This window comes from Tasmannia lanceolata, unplaced genomic scaffold (assembly GCF_043159265.1).
Source record: "Tasmannia lanceolata isolate RefF3 unplaced genomic scaffold, GAP_Taslan_0.1 ptg000006l, whole genome shotgun sequence".
In the NCBI taxonomy this organism is placed as follows: Eukaryota; Viridiplantae; Streptophyta; class Magnoliopsida; order Canellales; family Winteraceae; genus Tasmannia; species Tasmannia lanceolata.
Genome location: NW_027518683.1, coordinates 7,694,019 through 7,714,586, shown reverse-complemented (window position 1 = coordinate 7,714,586; position 20,568 = coordinate 7,694,019). Strand labels below are relative to the sequence as shown.

At 38.1% G+C, this 20,568-nt stretch overlaps 1 protein-coding gene across 1 annotated transcript; it reads left to right on the top strand.

Annotated features, from left to right (window-relative positions):
- The first annotated feature begins 7,075 nt into the window (after positions 1–7,075).
- LOC143879506 (putative homogentisate phytyltransferase 1, chloroplastic) lies at positions 7,076–17,557 on the top strand. Its single transcript, XM_077381931.1, has 13 exons — positions 7,076–7,251; positions 7,353–7,397; positions 10,367–10,659; positions 10,757–10,840; positions 10,936–11,010; positions 11,126–11,209; positions 11,318–11,407; positions 12,355–12,456; positions 12,615–12,710; positions 15,598–15,669; positions 15,758–15,853; positions 16,038–16,142; positions 17,252–17,557. The coding sequence occupies exons 1-13, from the start codon at positions 7,077–7,079 to the stop codon at positions 17,291–17,293; spliced, it is 1,359 nt and encodes a 452-aa protein (XP_077238046.1). The 5' UTR covers position 7,076; the 3' UTR covers positions 17,294–17,557.
- Positions 17,558–20,568: the final 3,011 nt, after the last annotated feature.

Below are 20,568 nucleotides of genomic sequence, written 5' to 3'. Positions count from 1 at the left end.
GTCACTTTCCTTAAGATGATATCCTTCTCCACCAGCTGATTGATATGCAATGGAGATCCGCCAGTTCGCCATAGAATGAAGCCCATTAGGCAAGGCTTATTGATTTTTGTTTATGCTTAACACAAGCAGAAACAAACCGAAACGCCTTTGGATTTTGTGAGTCTGAGAAATCTGATTTCTTCTTCTAAAGAATAACAATAGCCATATAAGATGAGAAAAAATGAACGGTATAGATGGCTTAGAGAGAGGGGGGAAGCTTTGGATTCTATTAGATTTAATCAACAGTTTGCAATTTTCGTATTTCTCATGAAATGACAACTTTATGGTCTACATAGACGATTTGGTGACTTTTCTATTTGAAAAGCACCCTTTCACGGCACCTTATCACAATGAGCTTCTTATTTCACTGTTAGATCATGTTAGATCGTGATTCAACGGCTGGGACCCGTCCTGGAGTGACTATTGGATTGTGTAAAACCTACGTCCTCTCCGTAACCGTTAGATCACATCCAATCGCCAATCTACAGCTCTGATCATACCGGACCGTTGGGACATGACTAATCACCATCCGACGTTCTAGATCGCACCCGATCGGACACCAACCAATCCACAGGATTTGTAATGCACCCGATCGAGCACTAGCCGTTGGAATATTTGAGTGTGATCCTACTGTCTGGATTGCTTCCTCTCTGAATCATACCGATCTTGATTAGCAGCTTAGATGGAATCTATAAAACTTAAGCGCTCCAATTGCTCCTCGCGACAATGCGTCACTAGTGCCATACAGCCAAACCTGTATGTCTCTTCTCTCTTTTCTATTCACTTCTTTTTAATTGGGTATTGTAGGTTGTTTAAATTAACAAGTGCCACCAATAGCTAGTACGAAAATGAATCATTAATAAAGTGAAGAGTTCCATCTATTGTAGGTTGTTTTTTTCTTTCTTTATTTTCTTTAGTTAACCTGGGATAGAACCTATGTGATAAAGGTTGAGATACAAAGCCTCAACCAACCGTGTTATAAGCACAACCCCACTTAGGTGTACCAAACACGCCATTAAAAGCTTTTCTAAAAAGGATCTTGCGTGTCCAGCTGGTCTGGCCCCACATATGTGATGAAAATTAAATCAGAGATCCGCACTCCATGGGATGTGGTGACTGGTGAGAGAGAGATAGAATTGAATTCTAAAGAGATGAGGCCTTGTTATTAATATAATAGCATGAAAGTGATGTATATGTATCTTCTGTCACAAGTTTCCCAGATTCTTCTTCGATGTAAATGTATCATAGGAGCATGAAAGTGATCTATGTGTATCTTCCCTTCACAGTTGGGCACTAAAGATGGTCTGTATACCAATTTGTACTGTATCATCAATTGACAAATTTTTCAAAAAGCTACCAAAAGCCGAAAAGTGTTTAATATGGTTAGGAGTGTCATTATCAAAGCAATGGATTCCAGCTATCATTTCTCATTCTAGAAAACTGAGGACAGGTTGACTCTTGGCTCCGTTCAAATTTCAAACCTAGATTTTAAGGTTAGCTCACTTTGGCTATTGTTTTTTGGAACAGAGCGAGCTGGACTGAGTCACGAGCCATGGATTTTCAAACCTATAAGATATCGTTACAACGTATAAGATATCTAAAAGGTCCCTAACTAAGACCTTATATATAGAATTGCAACCATAATCTTAGTACAATAGCTTCATCAAAACGTGAAAATCATATTATTTTTACATCACAAAAAACATACACTAAGAAATTAATTTTTTTTTTTTACAAAGTTGTACCCTGACATATTTAGACATCACTTGGTGCATAGGTCCATGAGAGGCACTCGTGGCTGCTGGAAATCTTGCCAAAAGACGTTTATGTTATATTAATTGGATTTAATTAATGAACTCTTCGAGAGAAGAAGAGGATAGGGTAATGAACTTGCTTACTCTCACTTCGTCGGATTTAATAGAGAGCATGCGAAACAGGACCCGCCCTAAGAACAAATATGACTAATCATGTGATTAAAGTACTGCATTTACCATGCGACTACACATCACTAGCTTACTCTGAGACCAAACATTACTTATCCGAGAACAAATATGACTTGCCTTGTAATTAAGATTGAAGTACTATGAGATCAAATCTGATTTGCCCTGCTAACAAACATGGCTTATCATGTACCAAACTTGACTTACCATGCTTAACATATGAGCATATATTACTTGGTGACAACAAAATTAAGTATGTGGTAAATCACATGTCGAGCCTACTTTAATTGAGGGTCTATTAGTTTGGGGCTCCATATTAGGTGTGAGGTGAACGTACCATGCATAATCCCATAATAGGTCTTTTGAGGTCCTCACATGGGACACACAATGTATATGTTGTCCGTGACATTTGGAGCCTATTTAAGTCGAAAGTTCATTAATTTGGGGCGCCACATTAAGTATGGGTATACAATGTTTGGATCCTATGGTAGGTCTTTGGAGCACCTCATGCGGGACACAAATTACGAATGTGATCTGTCACAGATGGAGCTTATTTTAATTGATAGTCCATAATTTTGAGACCCTACGGCTGAAAAATAACATACCAACAAAATGCGACCTTCGTGGTCTGGTGGTCACGGGTTCGAGTCACAGAAACGGCCTCTTTGCAAAACAGGGGTAAGACGGCATACATCTGGCCCTCCTCAGACCCTACAATGGCGGGAGCCTCATGCACTGGGCCACCCTTTATATTATTGAAGTATTTAGTCAGTGTGGTATTGTTTCACCAAATTCAACTCAATTCAATCTAATATGCCCAACCCTAGACACTCTAAGACCCTTTTTTAAACCTGCTCGCTCAGCCTTAGTAAGCCTTGATTCTTTTGGTTGCAGATCTTCTGCCGCAGTCCTTGTCAAACGTACACCTGACAAAAATTGCTAGCTAGCTTCAAGAGGTAATGTACAACCTGAAACAAAATTAAATCTTTCTATTTTAGTTGACATAAGTAAAACAATCAATGTTTTTAGGGGTTTTTAAAGAAGCTAGAGAGAGAGAGAGAGAGAGAGAGAGAGAGAGATTTTGGCCATAAATATTGTTTCATCTCTGTCACGACGAAGTGCATGGTCCAGAAATCAGCCTTCCACCTCTTTTTGAACGGCTGAGATTAAAGTACATGTGATTTTGTGAGATTAATCTCAGCCCTTCACAAGAAAGTGAAAGGCTGATTTCGGGACAATGCACTAAGTTGCGACTATGGCGAAACTGGCTCAATCTTCTTTCTAATTTTTCTAGGTAATTTCTCAAAGAGACCATGAACATGGAAAGGCATTGTCATGGTCGCAACTTGGAAATCCATCAAAGCTCTTCTAAATCAAGAAAATCAACATCCCATCTAAATCTTCTTCTCTCATATGTTTGAATGGAGGGAAACGAGTCTATATTCAGTTGCATACCTTCTCTCTCTTCAACTCAATTTTTACATCGCATTTTGAAATCCTTGAGCTAAGCTTCATTATTTGCCACATCATGGGCATTCTTGTGTTTTATCATTTCTCTAGGGCCATGTTTTGTCTCCATGAAAAAAAATTCCATGGTATCTTTGTGGGGCCAGTTGTGGGAGTTGGGCGGGCGGGGGGGGGGGGGGGTGCCGGAGAGACTTGAGAGGGTGGGAGTGAGGGGGGCATGAAAAGTTCCTGAACCACGAAATCAAAAAAGAAATTTTAAATTGGTATTTTCTCACACAGTTGGATCCACAAATATTCCACTGAATAATTTTTCATGGTTGCCCACACATGGACCTACATTGCAAGGGATGATATTTGCACTTCTTCAAGTGGAGGAATGCTAGCATTCCTCTAAAAAACTGATAAAACTAGGGAGATGATATTTTCACTCCGATCCCCTTGCATTACGTGCACGCTCCCTTTATAACCTGATTTGACGTGAAAATTGGGCGTGCAAGTAATGCAGGGGAGTGAAAATATCATAACCCTAAAACTATTATGCAAAATAAATAAATATTATTAAGATACATAACTACTTGAAATTGGTAATGGGTCTTTATTAATGACCAAAAATTATGTTCATGCATATATGGGTGATAAGCATGTTATACTTGCAATAAATATAATAAGCCAATATGGGTGTCCTAGACGAAATATGGTTATTTAAAAAACCTTATATAAATTTCCATTTTATTATTAAAGACATTATAAATTTATTTTTATAAATATTTAATATCATACAAAAAAACCTAAATTAAAAGAATCTAAATATTGTATAATATATTTAGGGAAATGATATATCCGCCCCTTTTGATCACCAGGAACACCCCCTGTCAGTGTATCAATGACTAAAGAGGGGCTGTTGTACTTATGCCAGAAGAATTCAATGCCCCTGATTGCCAAAAACACTGACAGGGGTGTTCCTGGTGATAAAAAGGGGCGGATATATCACTTCCATATATTTATTGGATATACTAAATATATGCAAATATTCTACCCATGACAAAAAAATATCTTAACAAGAAGAAAACTAGGCTAAAAATATGGAATACCTAACTATTCCTTAGTCTAAATCCAAGCATTTTTTTGTCATACACATGAAAATAAAAGGAAAAAAAGAAAAAAGTAAACAAAGAATAAGCTTACCATATGAACATAATCAAATGTATTGAATTGGTGGAACCATGGGTTCGGCCAATTGCAGCCTATGGTTGGATGAACTGAAGACCTTAATCAAATAAGGCGTATTTAAGAGCTGACCAAATGGAGCTAAAACATTGATTTTTTTGGCATTGATCTTATAGATGTCACAGACACATGCCATTGGACATTTGGACCAGGATCTTGTATGTAGTTATGGTACTAATCACAAATGTATACTGTTGGAAAGTTACCTTATTCCCCCCCACCCCCCCACCGTAGGTGGGTTGGGTGGGAAGGCAAGAGGCAAAGATAGAAACCCTCTTATTTGGATTTCTTGGAAACAACTAAAAAGAGGAAGTGGCTTTCTTCTTTGGAGAGTGTGGAAAAATCAAGAGAGAGAAAGAGAGAAAAAGAAAAAGAGAAGTGAAGAGAGAGAGACAAAGGGAGAAGAAGAAGAATAAAGGGTTTTCTATTTGAGTTTTCTTCTTGGGGTATTCTCTTGGGTTTCTCTTGGGTTTTCTCTTTGGTACGATTTGAGAAGCAAGGAAAGGGTTGCGGGTTTGTGGGTTTGAGATTAATCCATTGTAATCCTTGTATATTGTTTTTCTCATAGTGGAAGATCGTGTTTCTCGCCCGTGGAGTAGGCTTTGCCGAACCATGTAAAATCTTGGTGTTCATTTGTGCCTTGTTTGTTTATTTTATCTTTCCGTTTAATTTGTGCAAGATCGGATCAGATTGCCCGGCGGGATTTTCTCAACACATACGATGCAGGGCACAAGATTTATTATTAAAGTCCTGTTTGGATTGCAAGAAAAACGCTTTTATGGAAAATTATTTCTCAGGAATTTTTTTTGTTTCCAATTTAGATAGAAATAATGTGGTTGTGGGCATGTGGCTAATTTAGTGGGATGTCCTTACGATTTGAAGGTCCCTCTGAATGAAACTTGAACAGCAGTGGTTTGAGTTACTTTTTTATTTCATGTGTAATCAAACACTGGTAAAGCACAAACTCTAGAAAGGTTTTTCTTTTTAATTTTTTTCAAAAAATTCATGCAATCCAAAAGATCATAATTTCACTACACATTGAATTAGCTTTCAAATTTTAATAACTTTTGAGAATTTTAATACAGCCTACATTAATTAATTAGGCAACTTTATATAAAAAAAGAGTGCTGTCGTTTTTTGTTAGCATTTCTCTTTCTTTTTAGGGAGAAATACACTTAGACCCCCTTGTGATTTCTGACGCATTCAACTTAACCCCTAATGTTTAAAAAATTACAAGTAGACCGCTGGGGTTTAAATTTGTGTAAGGTAGACCCCTAGTTGACGGTTCGTCCACAGATTGAAGGGTTAGGGTGATCCGATGGAACTGATTTTTTAGGCACACCCTATCTATGTCAGGGCCCATCAAATGAACGCTTTGGTCATCCAAACAATGTGGGCCCATAAACTAAACTAATATGGTAAACGAGAAGAAGACCGATGGGACTTGGGAGCAACCAACAATGTACCAAAAAAAAACTACTATTTTATTCGCGTTTCCTTAACAGAAGAAACCGATGCTCACTTAAGATGTCGTGGCGATAATTGATTTGACCGGTCCCCCTCTAATTTCTAAAATCTGTTTCCTTAGCAATACCCTAAACTATGGATATCATATTTTTCCTTTTTATTCTCCATGCCTTTTACAGGGAAATATAATCAGCACAACCATATTTTGATATTTTCACAAACCATCTTGTCTTTTAGTATTACATTTCCCAAAAAGTTCTCACGAGCCAATTAAAGAAAAAGAGACAAGTGGGTTTGTGCAAATATCAAAATATGGTTGTGCTGATAACTTTTCCCATTTTATATCCTCCCTCAATCCATTTCCTTAATTTCAAGAGGATTTTACGGAATCAAGAGTTGTAGTATCTTCTCTTTGCTTACCAGATAAAAGTCACAGTTACAATTAATGGTAAAAGACTTATTTTTGTGAAATCAAGAGCATTGATCACTTATTTTTAGAGAATCATGAGTCGGGTCTTGTTCCCATGCATACGATAAAAAAGACTACAAAAATCAACGGTCTATCTTTTTTTGGACCAACCTAGAATCCTTTTTAGCATTTCGGGTGGAGAAATGAAAACCATACTTTGATATTTTCAATTACCCAGCTGTCTCTTCTTCTTTAATTAGCTCGTAAGAGCGGTTTTTTGGGAAATGGAATAACCTCTTTTTTTCATTTCACGTTACTAAGAGACAAGATGGGTTTGTGCAAGTATCAGACTATGGTTGTGCTGATAACGCTTCCCATGCACAGAAGAAATCCCACGTTACTCTCATTCCAATTAAAGTATGCCATTTGTCCGAAAAAGTAGCGCATGTTATACCTCAGGGCCACGTGGTAAGCCCATCTAAAACCAATGCTTCTTGAAAAGGAAGGATTAGTGCTAAAGTACGCTCATGGCGTTAAAAAAGACACTTCAGTATCCATGCAATGTATTTAATCCCCTCTCTCCCGCTCTTAAACCCATTGTGTTTTTTTTCTCTCCTCTTTCTCTTTACACCATGATTTCCGTGCACCACCCTTCTCATCCGCATTTCTCTTATCTAAAAAACCAATCTGAAAAACTCAAAGGCATCTCCCTAATCCAATTTCTCTTTCTTGCTCTCTTTGCCTTTGTCTTGTTTTTCATACGTTGTGGTTCTTGTTATGAAATTTTCTTTTATTTTTTACAGGTTATGGGGTGAGGGAGAACAGGATGACATACACTCAGAGGAAAGGTATGTGAGATATGGTGTTGAGAACTTTTTTCCATTCTCCTTTTCATTCTCTCTTGTTTTTTAAAAGGGAAATGGGAACTTTCTTGGGTTTTTCCATACAAGAAGTGATCGTTGTCATTGTGAGGAACGGTATTCTTGTCATGAAAATTTTCACAGATCAGGTGGATACTATCATGAGGTAGGGAGAGATTCTTGGTGGAAATCGGATGGTTAGGATCACGTGTTAGTGATCTGCTCCGTTGATTTCTGGGACCTACCACTAGTTCAGCCCATTTTCTAGATCCCATCAGGATCTAAATAATCCCAATCTCAGCAATGAATCACGAACGTGGTACGTGTGTGTATATATTAATTGAGTTAAAGTATTTATCTTACGGTGTCCCAAAAATCTTCCCCATAGGATTATATTAAGACCTTCGATATATATCTGGTATAAAATGGAAAGGGTTAGGACCATTCTATCGAGACAACTTTTAGGGCATGTCCTATCTACGGCAGGGGTGAGGCAGCGGGGACTAACAGATGAATGGTTTCGATCATCCAAAAAAATATTGTGATTTTCTTTTGCTACGATCCCTTTATTGATGATTAAGGTTTAGGTGTTGTAGCTAGATTTGCCGTGTCATGAGCATGGTTTTAAATTTCAGTTTCGGTTTTGGCCCTTGCCCAAAACCAAAATTTCTGCCGAAATGGGGTACACCATTAAAATTTAATACCAAACATCAGCCAAATTTCCGAAAAATGCTACATAGTTAAAAAATTTGATATTTTTGGGTTGAATTTGTTAACTTACGAATTTCTCCAAAAGCTCAAGCTGTTGGAGAAAGGCGTTGTTTATCTTTTATACTGTAACACTCTCCTGCACATGTGGTCCACTTGGCAAACACGTGGCACATGTGGTCCCACTTTGGGCTGACCAGGGAGGTTTGAACTCGAGACCTTTGGTTTTGATACCATGTTAACTTACCAACTTCTCTAAAACCTTAAGCTGTTGGAGAAATGCATTATTTTTCTTTTATACTTTAACACTCCCCCGCACGCGTGGCCCACTTGGTAAACACGTGGCATATGTGGTCCCACTTTGGGCCGACCATTTCATGTAGATCTTTTTTTTTTTTGACATGAGGGAGGTTTGAACTCGAGACCTTTGGCCTTTGGCTTTGATACCATGTTAACTTACCAACTTCTCCAAAAGAAGCTTTTGGAGTAACTCGTAGTTTCACATGGTATCAAAGCAAATGCCTGGGTTCAAACCTCCTTGATAGCAAAATCCACATGCAATGGCAAAACCCAAAAGAGGGGCCACATGTGCCACGTGTAGGCCAACCCTAAAAAGAGGGGCCACACTTGAGGGGGAGTGTTAAATTATACAAGATTAAATACTGCCTTCTCCAACAGCTCAAGCTTTTGGAGTAAACTGGTAGTTTCACAGAATTTCTCAAAATTTCGGACAAAATATTAAACAAGGAAATTTCGCCCGAAATCCGATACCATTTCTGGTATTGGTGATTTTGATTTCGGTGTTGACTGAAGTCCAAAATTTCGGTCCATAATTTCGGATTTTGGTCGAAATTTAAAACGTCTTCTAGGCAGGGCAATTATTTTCCTCTCTACTTGGAGGAATCATTTCCATCCCTTCTTATACAACCCCCCAAGATCACAACCATGGTTTTAAATTTTGTCTGAAATCCGAAATTTCGGATTTTGGCCAAGACCGAAACTGAAATGTTCCGAAACCGAAATTGGCGGAACGTACTAAATTTCGATCGAAATTTGTGGAAATTTCTAATTTCAGAGGAAATTTTGGTAATTTCAGAAGGCCGGAATTTCGGGATTTCGGCTGAAATTTCTGTTTCAGTTAGGTCTGAAATTTATGCCGAGACCGAAATTTCAAACCATGATCACAACTAAACTGAGCAACAAAAAATAGCTTCTCAATCCGTAGAACAGGAGCACTATCAATAACAAGTGATTTCTTTTCACTGTGATTCATAGTTTCAAAACTTTCACATGTCATCAACTCACCCATGTCAACTCCATTTTACCTTGGCTGAGTTCTTCTCCTAGTCCACCTCCTTTCCCAAGTTATGACCGTGTCAACTGATTCCTCTGTTGAGCCGCTCAAGTCAACGAGGATTTTCTTTGGCTCCGTTTTGGCCTTCATCCACATTTTGAAACAATGCTGTTTTTTAGCCTGGAAAAACAGCCCGGGCAGATCTCAAACTTAATTTTATTAGATTGGACCACTTTCCCACTCGAATCTTGAACTACTCCACCTCCAGCATCTCCAGGGTTGCCCTTACAGGCCCCACCAATGTTCAATGTGTAGCACCTCTTTTTCTTCAAAAAAAAAAATGTGTAGCACCTCTTCTCCGGCCTTTGCCACCAAAGCCACATGTCGCGTTTCACCCTTCGCCTACTGGCCTTTGCCACCAAACAATGCTCTGATTTACCCGCAATTTATGACTATTATTGTGTGCTTTGTTCAGTTTACATGCCAACTAAAAATCAGATGAAGTGTTCATAGGTGGGGGCATATGCTTCTTCTCTATGAATCCATGAAGACATTTCTTTAATGCCCATTTGAAAAATAAAAAATCGCAATGACGAGGTGAATCCATTAGAACTAGATCCCAAACAGTAGTCATTTTAGATACTTGAGGTTTTAACAACAATGGTAAGCTGAAACCCAGGAATTTAAGCAGACACACAGAAAACATCTAGTAAGTCAGTCCATTATGACCCACAATTGGTATATGCATGTCTGTATTTGTGTGCTCTCCTTATTCAAAATTTATGACTTCTAGGTGGAGTTAGTTTTTGTTCTTTTTGTGACAGTTAAAGTTTTTCATGACTGGATCATCTCAACATTCTAGCTGAGTATAGTGGGTAAAGAATCATGGTGGATCACTTTCTGCTGGCTTTAGGCCATATTCATTGATGATCGTTTTAATCTTGTATTCATGTAGGCTTTTTTATGCCATTTCAAGCCCCAATGAATCAGATATATAATATTCTGAACAAATGCAATACTGGGCAGCCCGTCAGATGTCATTCTTGGAGATTCTTCGCTTTAGCCAATAATCCAGAGAGCATTGCAAGGTCTGCTTGCCAGCATAGATTAATTAGGAAATACTGTTTTTCTGACACATTAGAGAATGTAGAACCTGAGGTTGATCATTCAAAAAGCTTTTGCACTAGTGTTTCAAAGCAGTTCAATGCCTTCTATCGTTTTTCTCGGCCTCACACAGTAATAGGCACGGTAAGTTCATTGCATTTATGTTTTATACAGATGTTTCCTACTCTTTCTGAGTCTTATACCAATAAAATAAGTTCATAATTCTCTTTTGACTTAACAGGTTTTAGGAATAATATCAGTGTCTCTTCTTCCTGTGGAAACAATGACTGATCTTTCTCCAACATTTCTCATTGGACTACTAAAGGTAATCCGCAGGAAGGATAAAAGTGCAGTTTTTCAATCACCCAAATCCCTTAGATTTTATAGGTCAAATCTCAATTTTATTTTTTACTAATGCAGGCATTGCTACCATCAATATGCATGAACTTTTATGTTGTCGGCGTGAATCAGCTCTTTGACATTGAAATTGACAAGGTTTACAAGCTATAATTTTTATGGCATGGAACATTGTCGGTCCATATCCTTAGGATGTATTTGGTCAGCATTGTGTTTTGATGTTTAAGTGAGCAATTGCTTTCTCTTGTTTTAGGTCAATAAGCCAGATCTTCCGCTTGCTTCGGGTGAATTTTCTGTAGGAACTGGAGTATTGATAGTAGCTGCCTTTTCCTTCATGGTATTTGATTTTTTGAAAAACACAATGAGCCAGGAATCACGTTATAACTAAATGTATGAAAAAAATATTGGAAGCTATGATTTCGATACCGATCCATTTGTTTTGCAGAGCTTCGCCATGGGTTTGATGTTTCAGTCTCCGCCTCTATCTTGTGCCCTTCTATCGTCTTTTTTGCTAGGAAGTGCATACTCTGTTGATGTGAGTTCTGTATACCTGTTTTTTTATTTGCTTATTTATCTGGCATCAATTAGATACAACTCTACAGATTATCTCAATATCAGGTTTTATTGCTTATTTACTAAAGGATGTATGAAATTTATCATAAAACGATAGCCTTTACCATTTTTGGTCATGTAATTGCACTCAAGCAAATGTGATGAGCTTAATCTGTGGACACTTAGAAACATATCCTTCTTGACATCTAAAAAAATAACTAAAATCTGGCATACTTAAAGAAAAATAACTGGAAACATAGCCTTCTTGACTTTGATCTGTGAACATTTGAAGCTTAGCTCCTTTTATAGGTACACCCATTCTTGGTTTTAGTATCTATTGGATATTGACAATCTGATAGACACTCTGAGTCTGAATTGGTTAGGATCTAACAGTACTATTTGGGCCAGACACGGATCCAGAGGTCCAGCCCGTGGGTCCATCCCAAACTTGACTCATACGAGATCCGTAGGAGGGAAGAAAATTACCCGTGGGTCCAGCCAGCCCAAACTTGACTTATTGACTGCCTTACATTTCTCTGAATTTCCCTCCTTGTTGAACTTATCCAAGACGTGCCTTCCTACTCCAGGGCATGCCCATAAGGTTGTAAACCACAAGAAAATTTTTTGAGTACTAAACTCCCTTGCTTTGTGGCCCACATCTTTTCCTGTGAATTCCATCTCCTACTTTGACTTTGTCTCCATCATCTAGCAAGAAGAATTCATCCACCAATACCAGCGATTCACAACCTCTTGCTATTGTTGTGGCCCACAACAACAAAAGAATGTGATGACAGCAAAAATATTACACGGGCATGCCCGCTTGGGCACCATATAATTTCTCTTGTTTCAAAGTGTACTTGTTCTTTCCTTAAGCAACTGCTACAATTTCTGTGAAATTAATTCTTGATTCCAATTTCTTTTATTGTTCAGATTCCATTTCTTAGATGGAAACAATATGCATTTCTTGCTGCAATGTGCATCCTGTCTGTGAGAGCTGTAGTTGTTCAGTTTGCCTTTTTTATACACATGCAGGTATTACAATTCTCTGTCCTTATGATAACATCAGTATAGAAGGGAACACACATACACATAGCCGTCAATAATTTTCATTCTATCCTTATATGGTTACTTTAATGGTTCTCATTCCTTGTACTTTCTCCTGAAAATAATCTTTGTTGATAAATTAACAGAAATACGTTTTAGGGAGGCCAACTGTTTTTACAAGATCATTGATATTTGCCACAGCTTTCATGTGCTTCTTCTCAGTTGTTATAGCATTATTCAAGGTGAGAGGGACAATCTTATTAGATACCACTATCGTGCATATAAATTTTTAAATGGGTTTTGATTGGCAGGCAGGCACACACACACACAAACTATTTACGTACATTTGTACGTATAGTATGTATGCATATCTGATAACCTGATCACCACATAGCATTTTCATATGGTAGCTGATCCAATTCTAGTAGGCCCATAAGATACACAGAACTAAATCAACTATCCTAGCTCCTTTGCAGATTTATAGTTAGGGAGATGAAAATTTTATGGGCTAGAATATTGGTTATACTGGTGAAATCATGTTGATACTAAACTGACTTAATGTCACGGGCCGACTAATCCTTAGCGTTGCACTCGTCCAGAACTCATTGGAGCGCCGATGTTACTCCAAGTTAGCCTGACTGAAGTGGCCTAGTGGTACAGTTCCCTTCCCTATTGTGAAAGTAGATAAAAGAAAAAATAAATTAAGAAGAACGGAGGGTTAGTTCGAGGAAACCCAAGCCTCCAATAACAACACAAGTGTTGAGGATAATTGATCAATGCCCTTTTATTCATTACTTGGACTCTTTTAAATAGAGTTTGATTGCAACGGTTACATCCCAAAAAATAGGTAAAAGCTAACAGACTATCCAATAGGAAAAAACAAGACTACTAAGCAGCTAAACTGAATACCAAATAAAAAGGGAAGGATAATATTTTACTTATTTGCAAGCTATTGGACTCAAAAAAGAATACTAAGCTATCCTAAGCCAATGGTTTATTCATCCCTACATAATTGACACGTAACAACTCCCTTCCCCTTAAAAAACAGCCCTTATCCTCAAGGGCAAATTTTAGGAACTGCCGGCTAATAAATTCACGATCCCTTCACGATCCCCTCTACTGGCGAAAGCCCTTGCCAATGAAACAGACTACCCATAAGCACCATCATTCTGGATCTCCATCTCAACATCATCATCACTTTCTTCTTGACAAGCCCGAAGAAGAAAGAGCCTCTTACAACGATGTCCCGGGCTATACTTCTCATTGCATCTAAAACAGAGTCCTTCTCTTCTCCTTTCTTCAACCTCCTCGGGGGTCATTTTTTTCATTATGGAAGTCGTAGATGTTGCAGTGCGCGGTGGAGATGTACGATTAGAAGGAGTCAAAGTCATTGTCTTATGTTGAGCATCGTTGCGTCCTTCATACAAGCGTGCCAACCCAATGGCTGAAGACAATGAAGTGGGTTGGTTGGCCTGCACATCAACTCGAATGGAGTCTGCTAACCCACTGGTAAAGCAACTGACCTGTCGGGTTTGGGGCAAGGCCCCAACCTGTGCAAGCAATTTCTCAAACTTGGTCTGATATTCTCGTACAGATCCTGTTTGTTGTAATTTGGTTAGCTCTCCAAAGGAATCATGAAACTGGTTTAGACCATATCGTGCATGGAGACCTTCTTTGAAATCATCCCAAGTGATGAACGCCGGCTCTTGCTTGAGAATCTGACACCAAAGTTGTGCCTCATCTTCAAGATGGAATGACGCAACAGCAACACGTTCCGCCGCCGGTGTGTCATATAAATTGAAAAATTGCTCAACCCTGCATAACCAACTGGTAGGGTCTTCATTGCCATTAAAGCGAGGAAAGTCCAGCCTCACCTTGCTGGGCGCGTAGGAGTTGTTATGTAGACTGCTGCCGTTGCGCCCCCCGTTGCCCCTTGGTGCTGTTGTTGAGTTTTCTGCCTCCTCACGATTGATGGAATGATTGGCAAGGCTATCCACCTGCGTGGTGAGTTGATTAAACGGTGAGTTGATTAAACAACTCATTCATGCGATTCATAATCTCGTTCTGCCCAGTTGTGAGTGATGCCAATTTCTTTTCAATCAGCTCCACGCGTTGGTCCATTGCCAGGCTCTAATACCACTGTACCCTTCCCTATTGTGAAAGTAGATAGAAGAAAAAAAAAATTAAGAAGAACAGAGGGTTAGTTCGAGGAAACCCAAGCCTCCAATAACAACACAAGTGTTGAGGCTAATTGATCGATGCCCTTTTATTCATTACTTGGACTCTTTTAAATAGAGTTTGATTGCAACGGTTAAATCCCAAAAAATAGGTAAAAGCTAACGGAATATCCAATAGGAAAAAACGAAACTACTAAGCAGCTAAACTGAATGCCAAATAAAAAAGAAAGGATAAGATTTAACTTATTTGCAAGCTATTGGACTAAAAAAGGAATCCTAAGCTATCCTAACCCAACGGTTTATTCATCCCTACATACTTGACACGTAACACCTAGCCTTATACCTAAGGCAAGGACATTTAAACAAACCACACACAAGTTGGAACAAAACAAAAAAGAGACTCGTATTGCACCATGGAAGGCTTTACAAGACTTGAACTTCTCAGATTAAGAGGTTCCAGAGGTGATTAGCAAATGGGCAGGCCTAACCTACTTATAGGCTTCCTCCTCCAGCACCCAAGGTTTTGACCTTGCAACTTGGGAATCATCCAATGATCCAGGAGCATCTTAAAAACTTCTAGATTCTCTATAATTCTCCATACTTTTCTTTACAAAAAGACTACAATAATGCTCTGGAACCTCTTGCAAATATCTACATATCAACACACTTCCAGATTACCATGGAATTTGGATTTATGGTCATTTATATTTTTGAATTTAGGAGATTTTAATTGAATTTATGAGCAGTATTCCTAATAGTATTTATGAGGGTTGGTTTGGAACTACTACTTCATCCTTTTTACGAGTTCATTTTTTTATTTGATATGTTTTTCTCAGATTAGGATTTGATATTTGCCATGAATTCCTGTATTATCCTCCCAATAATGATCCAATTAGTGACAAAAATTCAATCTTTTGCTGTAGATTGTTTTAATTTATGTGTCACTTAGCAGGATATACCCGACGTTGATGGGGACAGAAACTTTGGCATTCAGTCCTTCAGTGTTTCCCTAGGCCAAGAAAGAGTTAGTGAAATTCCTTGCTCCCCTTTGTTTTTTTCTCAACAAGTATTTTAGACATACTATTTCATGATTTTGGTGTTTAATGAAACAGGTATTTTGGCTATGCATTAATTTGTTGTTGATGGCATATGGAACTGCCATGGTGGTTGGAGCTTTCTCATCATCCCTATCTAGCAAGCTTGTCACTGTATGTGATGTATTTCTTCAAGATCTCTACTACGAAGAACATATTTTAATTATTGTGCTGTACAGAAATATGGATTTGTTTTACAAGTGCTTGAGTGAACTATGGTAGATATGCTAGTACAAAAGAGTGTTGTCAATGTAAGTAATGTCCTTCTCAAGTGCTAGCAATATTTTCTTGGTTTCAGGTATTTGGTCATGGCACACTTGCTTCCATTATTTGGCGCCGTGCTCAATCTCTTGATTTGAAGAAGAAAGCATCTGTAACATCTTTTTATATGTTTATTTGGAAGGTACGAAAATCTACCCCCATTATATTTGTAAGACAAAACTGCACAAAACTAATGTCTTAGGTTTGGGTTCATTTGGTTTAAATGTTAGAACTACCAATGCATTCCATTTCAAGAAAGAATCAAAACGTCTAGTTGAAGTTTTAGTTGGACGAAAAACATAGGAGATTTTAGTTGTTTCTGTAGAACATATATAAATGTTTTTCTCAATAGTTTAAAATCATCTATGCAAAGTTGCCGCTGAAACTAATCAAAATCATTCAATGCTTTGTCCATACAAACATACCAGCACTTGAAGCTATGCTTTGATGCTAAATAGGACTATAAATCCCAATTAAGGTACACAATCACCTTTGTTGTAGGCTGGTTATCTTTAAAATGATTTAAACATGTTCGATAACTAATCAAAATTAAGCTCAAGATAAAGAAATCCAAACCAAATGTGTGTCTGTGTGTGTTTTTTTTTTGAATGATTCCAAACCAAATGTGGTGAGCACAAGGGGAATTATATTTGGAAGCCCCTGACACTCCAAGTATGCTTTCTCATCAGCCCCATCATAAGGTATACAGAAACAGATATGGGTGCTGTGCCTAATTTAAAGCATGACTCTACCCTTATACATAAATCACTTGAAGACTAGTCCCAAAGAAACGGATCAAATATGGCCATTCAAAAAAAAGAAGAAGAAAAGTATCAAATATTGCAAACTCTGTACATAATAGCCAAAGTGAAGAAACTCTTTGTAATTCAGTGACCTGGTGGAAGACACCCATATGAGGCTTTTTTACTGATGAAACCTTTGCCAAAGATTCCATGATAACAGAAAGTTGGCATAACTTCCTGTGACTTCTCAGGTTGTAACATAATCAAGTAAACCCCTGTTTCCATCACTGTGATAAGATCCAACACAAGAATATAGTTTCTTGTTTGAAATTAGAAAGGATTTGCCATTTTTTTTAAAGACAGAGAGAAAACAACTATTCCCATGTGTGGTTACTACCTCATGAGATTTTCATTAAAGCATGTAACTCACTTCGATTGTAAAAAAATGCAGATATCTTTGGTTTTAAATTGGGTGCTTATGGTTTTTGAGACATCTTTTCTTTTGCAGCTATTCTATGCAGAATACCTCTTAATCCCCTTTGTGCGTTGAGAATACCGGTGAAGGTTAGGCACAGAAAGAAGTTTCCATCTGCAAATCAATTGAACTCAATGTACTACGAATTAACTAAAAAGCTAATGGTTAAGAGGGAGTTCTTCACACCAATAGGGTATGGACATTCACTCCTTCCTGTTTTCCAATGATTTTGTTTAAAATATCAGTTCTTACATGCCAAGTTGTTTTCAAGTGTTTGGCAACACATATATAAGGAAAGTACAATTACAAATACAAATACAAATACAAATACAAATACAATTATTTAGACGGTCTTGGGTCATGTTTCTTCACTTTTGGAGGTCTTAGCATGCCATAGAAAATATGGAAATAATATGATCAGACTTGTCTAACAACAGAAAATAAGAAGAAGAAAAGATAGAGATATGGAGGCTCTGTTGCATGATGTCAAGGGTTTTGATTACATGGAAGTAAGCCCTGCTATATCATACCAATGATGGTGCATCTATAGTTGGATGTTTTTTCTCGATTTGATTTGGGTGATGTTGAGTTTTTTTATCTAATCACAAATACACTAGGAGGTGGAGCTTTCAAAAGGAGCTCGGGGGTATAGATGTGAAAACTAGTCCTGGTGTTGGCCTCGCCTTCACCCTATAATGCTTGAGAGAGGTATGAGTGCAAGCCTCTACTTTTGCTGCTGTTCTTGGAAACATTTGGAAAAAAGGAGGGGTCATTTCCATCTGGGCTCTTGGTCCTTCCCCTTTGCATAGGCATGGGAAAAGTGGGACTGTTGGTGGATAATCCAAAGAGAGCCTCCTTATGAGAAGTGTAGTAGGGATTGTTGGGCGGTTTATTATTTGGGTGATCAGACTTGTCATCAATTAGTTCCTGTGCTTCCTTATACTGTATTTGAAGCAGTTGTTAGAATCCCTTATGATATGCAACTGAAACAAGTTCTTGCCAATGGTAAAAATGGGTCTTTGAATGTGGGGGCTGTTCTTATTTTACCCAATGGATTCGAATTAGCTCTCCCCCCCCCCCCCCATCGTATTTCTCCAGAGATGAAAGAAAAGGAACTGAATTGCTTGCAATGGATAGTTGCAACTCTGGAAAATGGAATTCGGCAAATATTTTCTTACATGGAGTCATATTATATGTGGATTACATATAGATTTGAGGGTTGGCCTGTTCGCCCGTTAAAGTGGTACGTGAGCTGGGTTCCTGAGACAGTTGGGTAAACAGGAATTAATCCTAACTCACATGATGAAACAAAGTAAAAGGTCTCGAGAAGAAAATGATCCTATTTGACCAAACATACAGGAATTTGTGCATATGATGTGGATGTAAACATACAGGTTGTGGATGTAAATATCAAGATTTTAAATTTCAGTTTCGGGGGTAATTTCGGTCCTCAACAAAAATAAAATTTTAGCCGAAATCCCGAAATTCGGTAAAGGCGTTCGAAATGTTGGTTTTTTGGACTGAAATTTGGGCCGAAATTACCAAAATTTTGGCTGAAATTCTGTAAAGAAACAAAAACAATAATATTTTATCAAAAGTTTCACCGAAATTTTGACCTCACCGAAATCTGAAATTTCGGCCGAAATTTAAAACCTTGGTACTTCCTCCACACTACAAGAATTTGGGTCTTTACCGGCAGTTTATGGACCGCCTCTAAATGAGGCATCTATAGGTTTTACCGGTGGAAATATCAGACCACAAGGGTATATAATCCTACAATGGGTGTCCCGACCGCGACAATAAAGCCGATAGACTCGTCGAATTTTTGCATTTTCCGGCAGTCATAAACACCCTTAAACATTAAGGGTATATCGGACCACCGGTAAAAGAGCCCATATCAATTCAAAGGATGCCCTTTTACGGGTGTTCTGACCGCAGGTAAAACTCAAATAATTATTTTTTTGAAAAAAAAAAACCACGAGAGAAATAATTTTTGTCAAAAAACTATTTAAATATTTGAAAATCCCAAAAAATTGGGTACAATACTCGTGTTTACGTTACAACCTGTATATTTACATCCCCAACCTGTATGTTTACATCCACATCATATGCACAAATTCTTGCATGTTTGCATTACAATGTATATGTTTACATCCACAACCTTTATGGTCAAGGTTTTGCTCTTCAATGTGGAGGTTGGATGTTCAATCCCAGCTTATCTACCAAGAAAAATGCAACATCTCCATATTTGAAACTCTTTTTGTACATCGACATGTAAGTAGTAAAAGTGCCTGATGAGAGGATAATAAATGGAGAGAAGAAAAAGAAGGATACCGAGAGAAGAAAACAGTTTGTAATACTTTATTAGATTTAACGTTTGCAAATGTGGTTTATACTTGAAATGAGATGCTATAGCATTAATGAACTACTAAGATGAATTTCATTAGTGGGCCGGAAAATGCACTACTTACTCGTAGTAGAGAACTAGAGATAATATGAGAGTTAGAGACAATGGCTACCATTCTACAATTCAAAAAATAAAAAAAGAAATGAAAAATACAAATACACCCGACAACTTTCTGACATTTTCGTGGTTTCAATTTGTATAAGGTAGAGCCCCTCAGTTGATGGTTCGTCCACAGATCGAAGGGTTAGGATGATGAATGTTTTGCATTTCATTTTTTGACGGAAAATATTTTATTGGTTTTTCCCTCGGTGTGATGGAAAAGCCCGACCGGGCCCGACCCAACCCGGGAAACTATCTTGGGTAGGGCCGGGTTTAGGAATCATGGGTTTTCCCAAAAAAAACCTGACCCGACCCGAGATAGTTTCTCGGGTAGGGTAGGGTTCTAGAAAACCCGACCCGCCCGACCAGAGTTGCAACCGTAGCTGCTGGATGCTGTCCTGCCAGCGTTTCTTGGATTTTAAGTAAGATAACCAGGTTTTAGAAATTTCTCCCATATCCAGCGATTTCTAAAACCTGAAACAGGGGACGATTGCCAGCTCTCTTGGTGTCGGAAATAAGGGCAAGAAATAAGAAAACGACGGCTGCTCTCTTTCTTCTCTTGTCTCCCAACTACAAATTTGTGGAAATCCAGGATTCAAAAATCCGGGTATACAAACGACCCCTAAATATTTTTCAAAAATCGAGATTTTTGGCTGAAATCTCTTAAATTTCGGGATAGACGAAATTTCAAAAATTTGGCCAAAATAAATGACCGAAACCCGAAATTTTGGATTTCGATCGAAATTTAAAACCATGTGAATGATGCACGATAGGGCATGTTAGCACTATTATGGAAAACTATACCATTATGCTAAATTGCGAAAAGGTTTCTTTATTTGCCTTC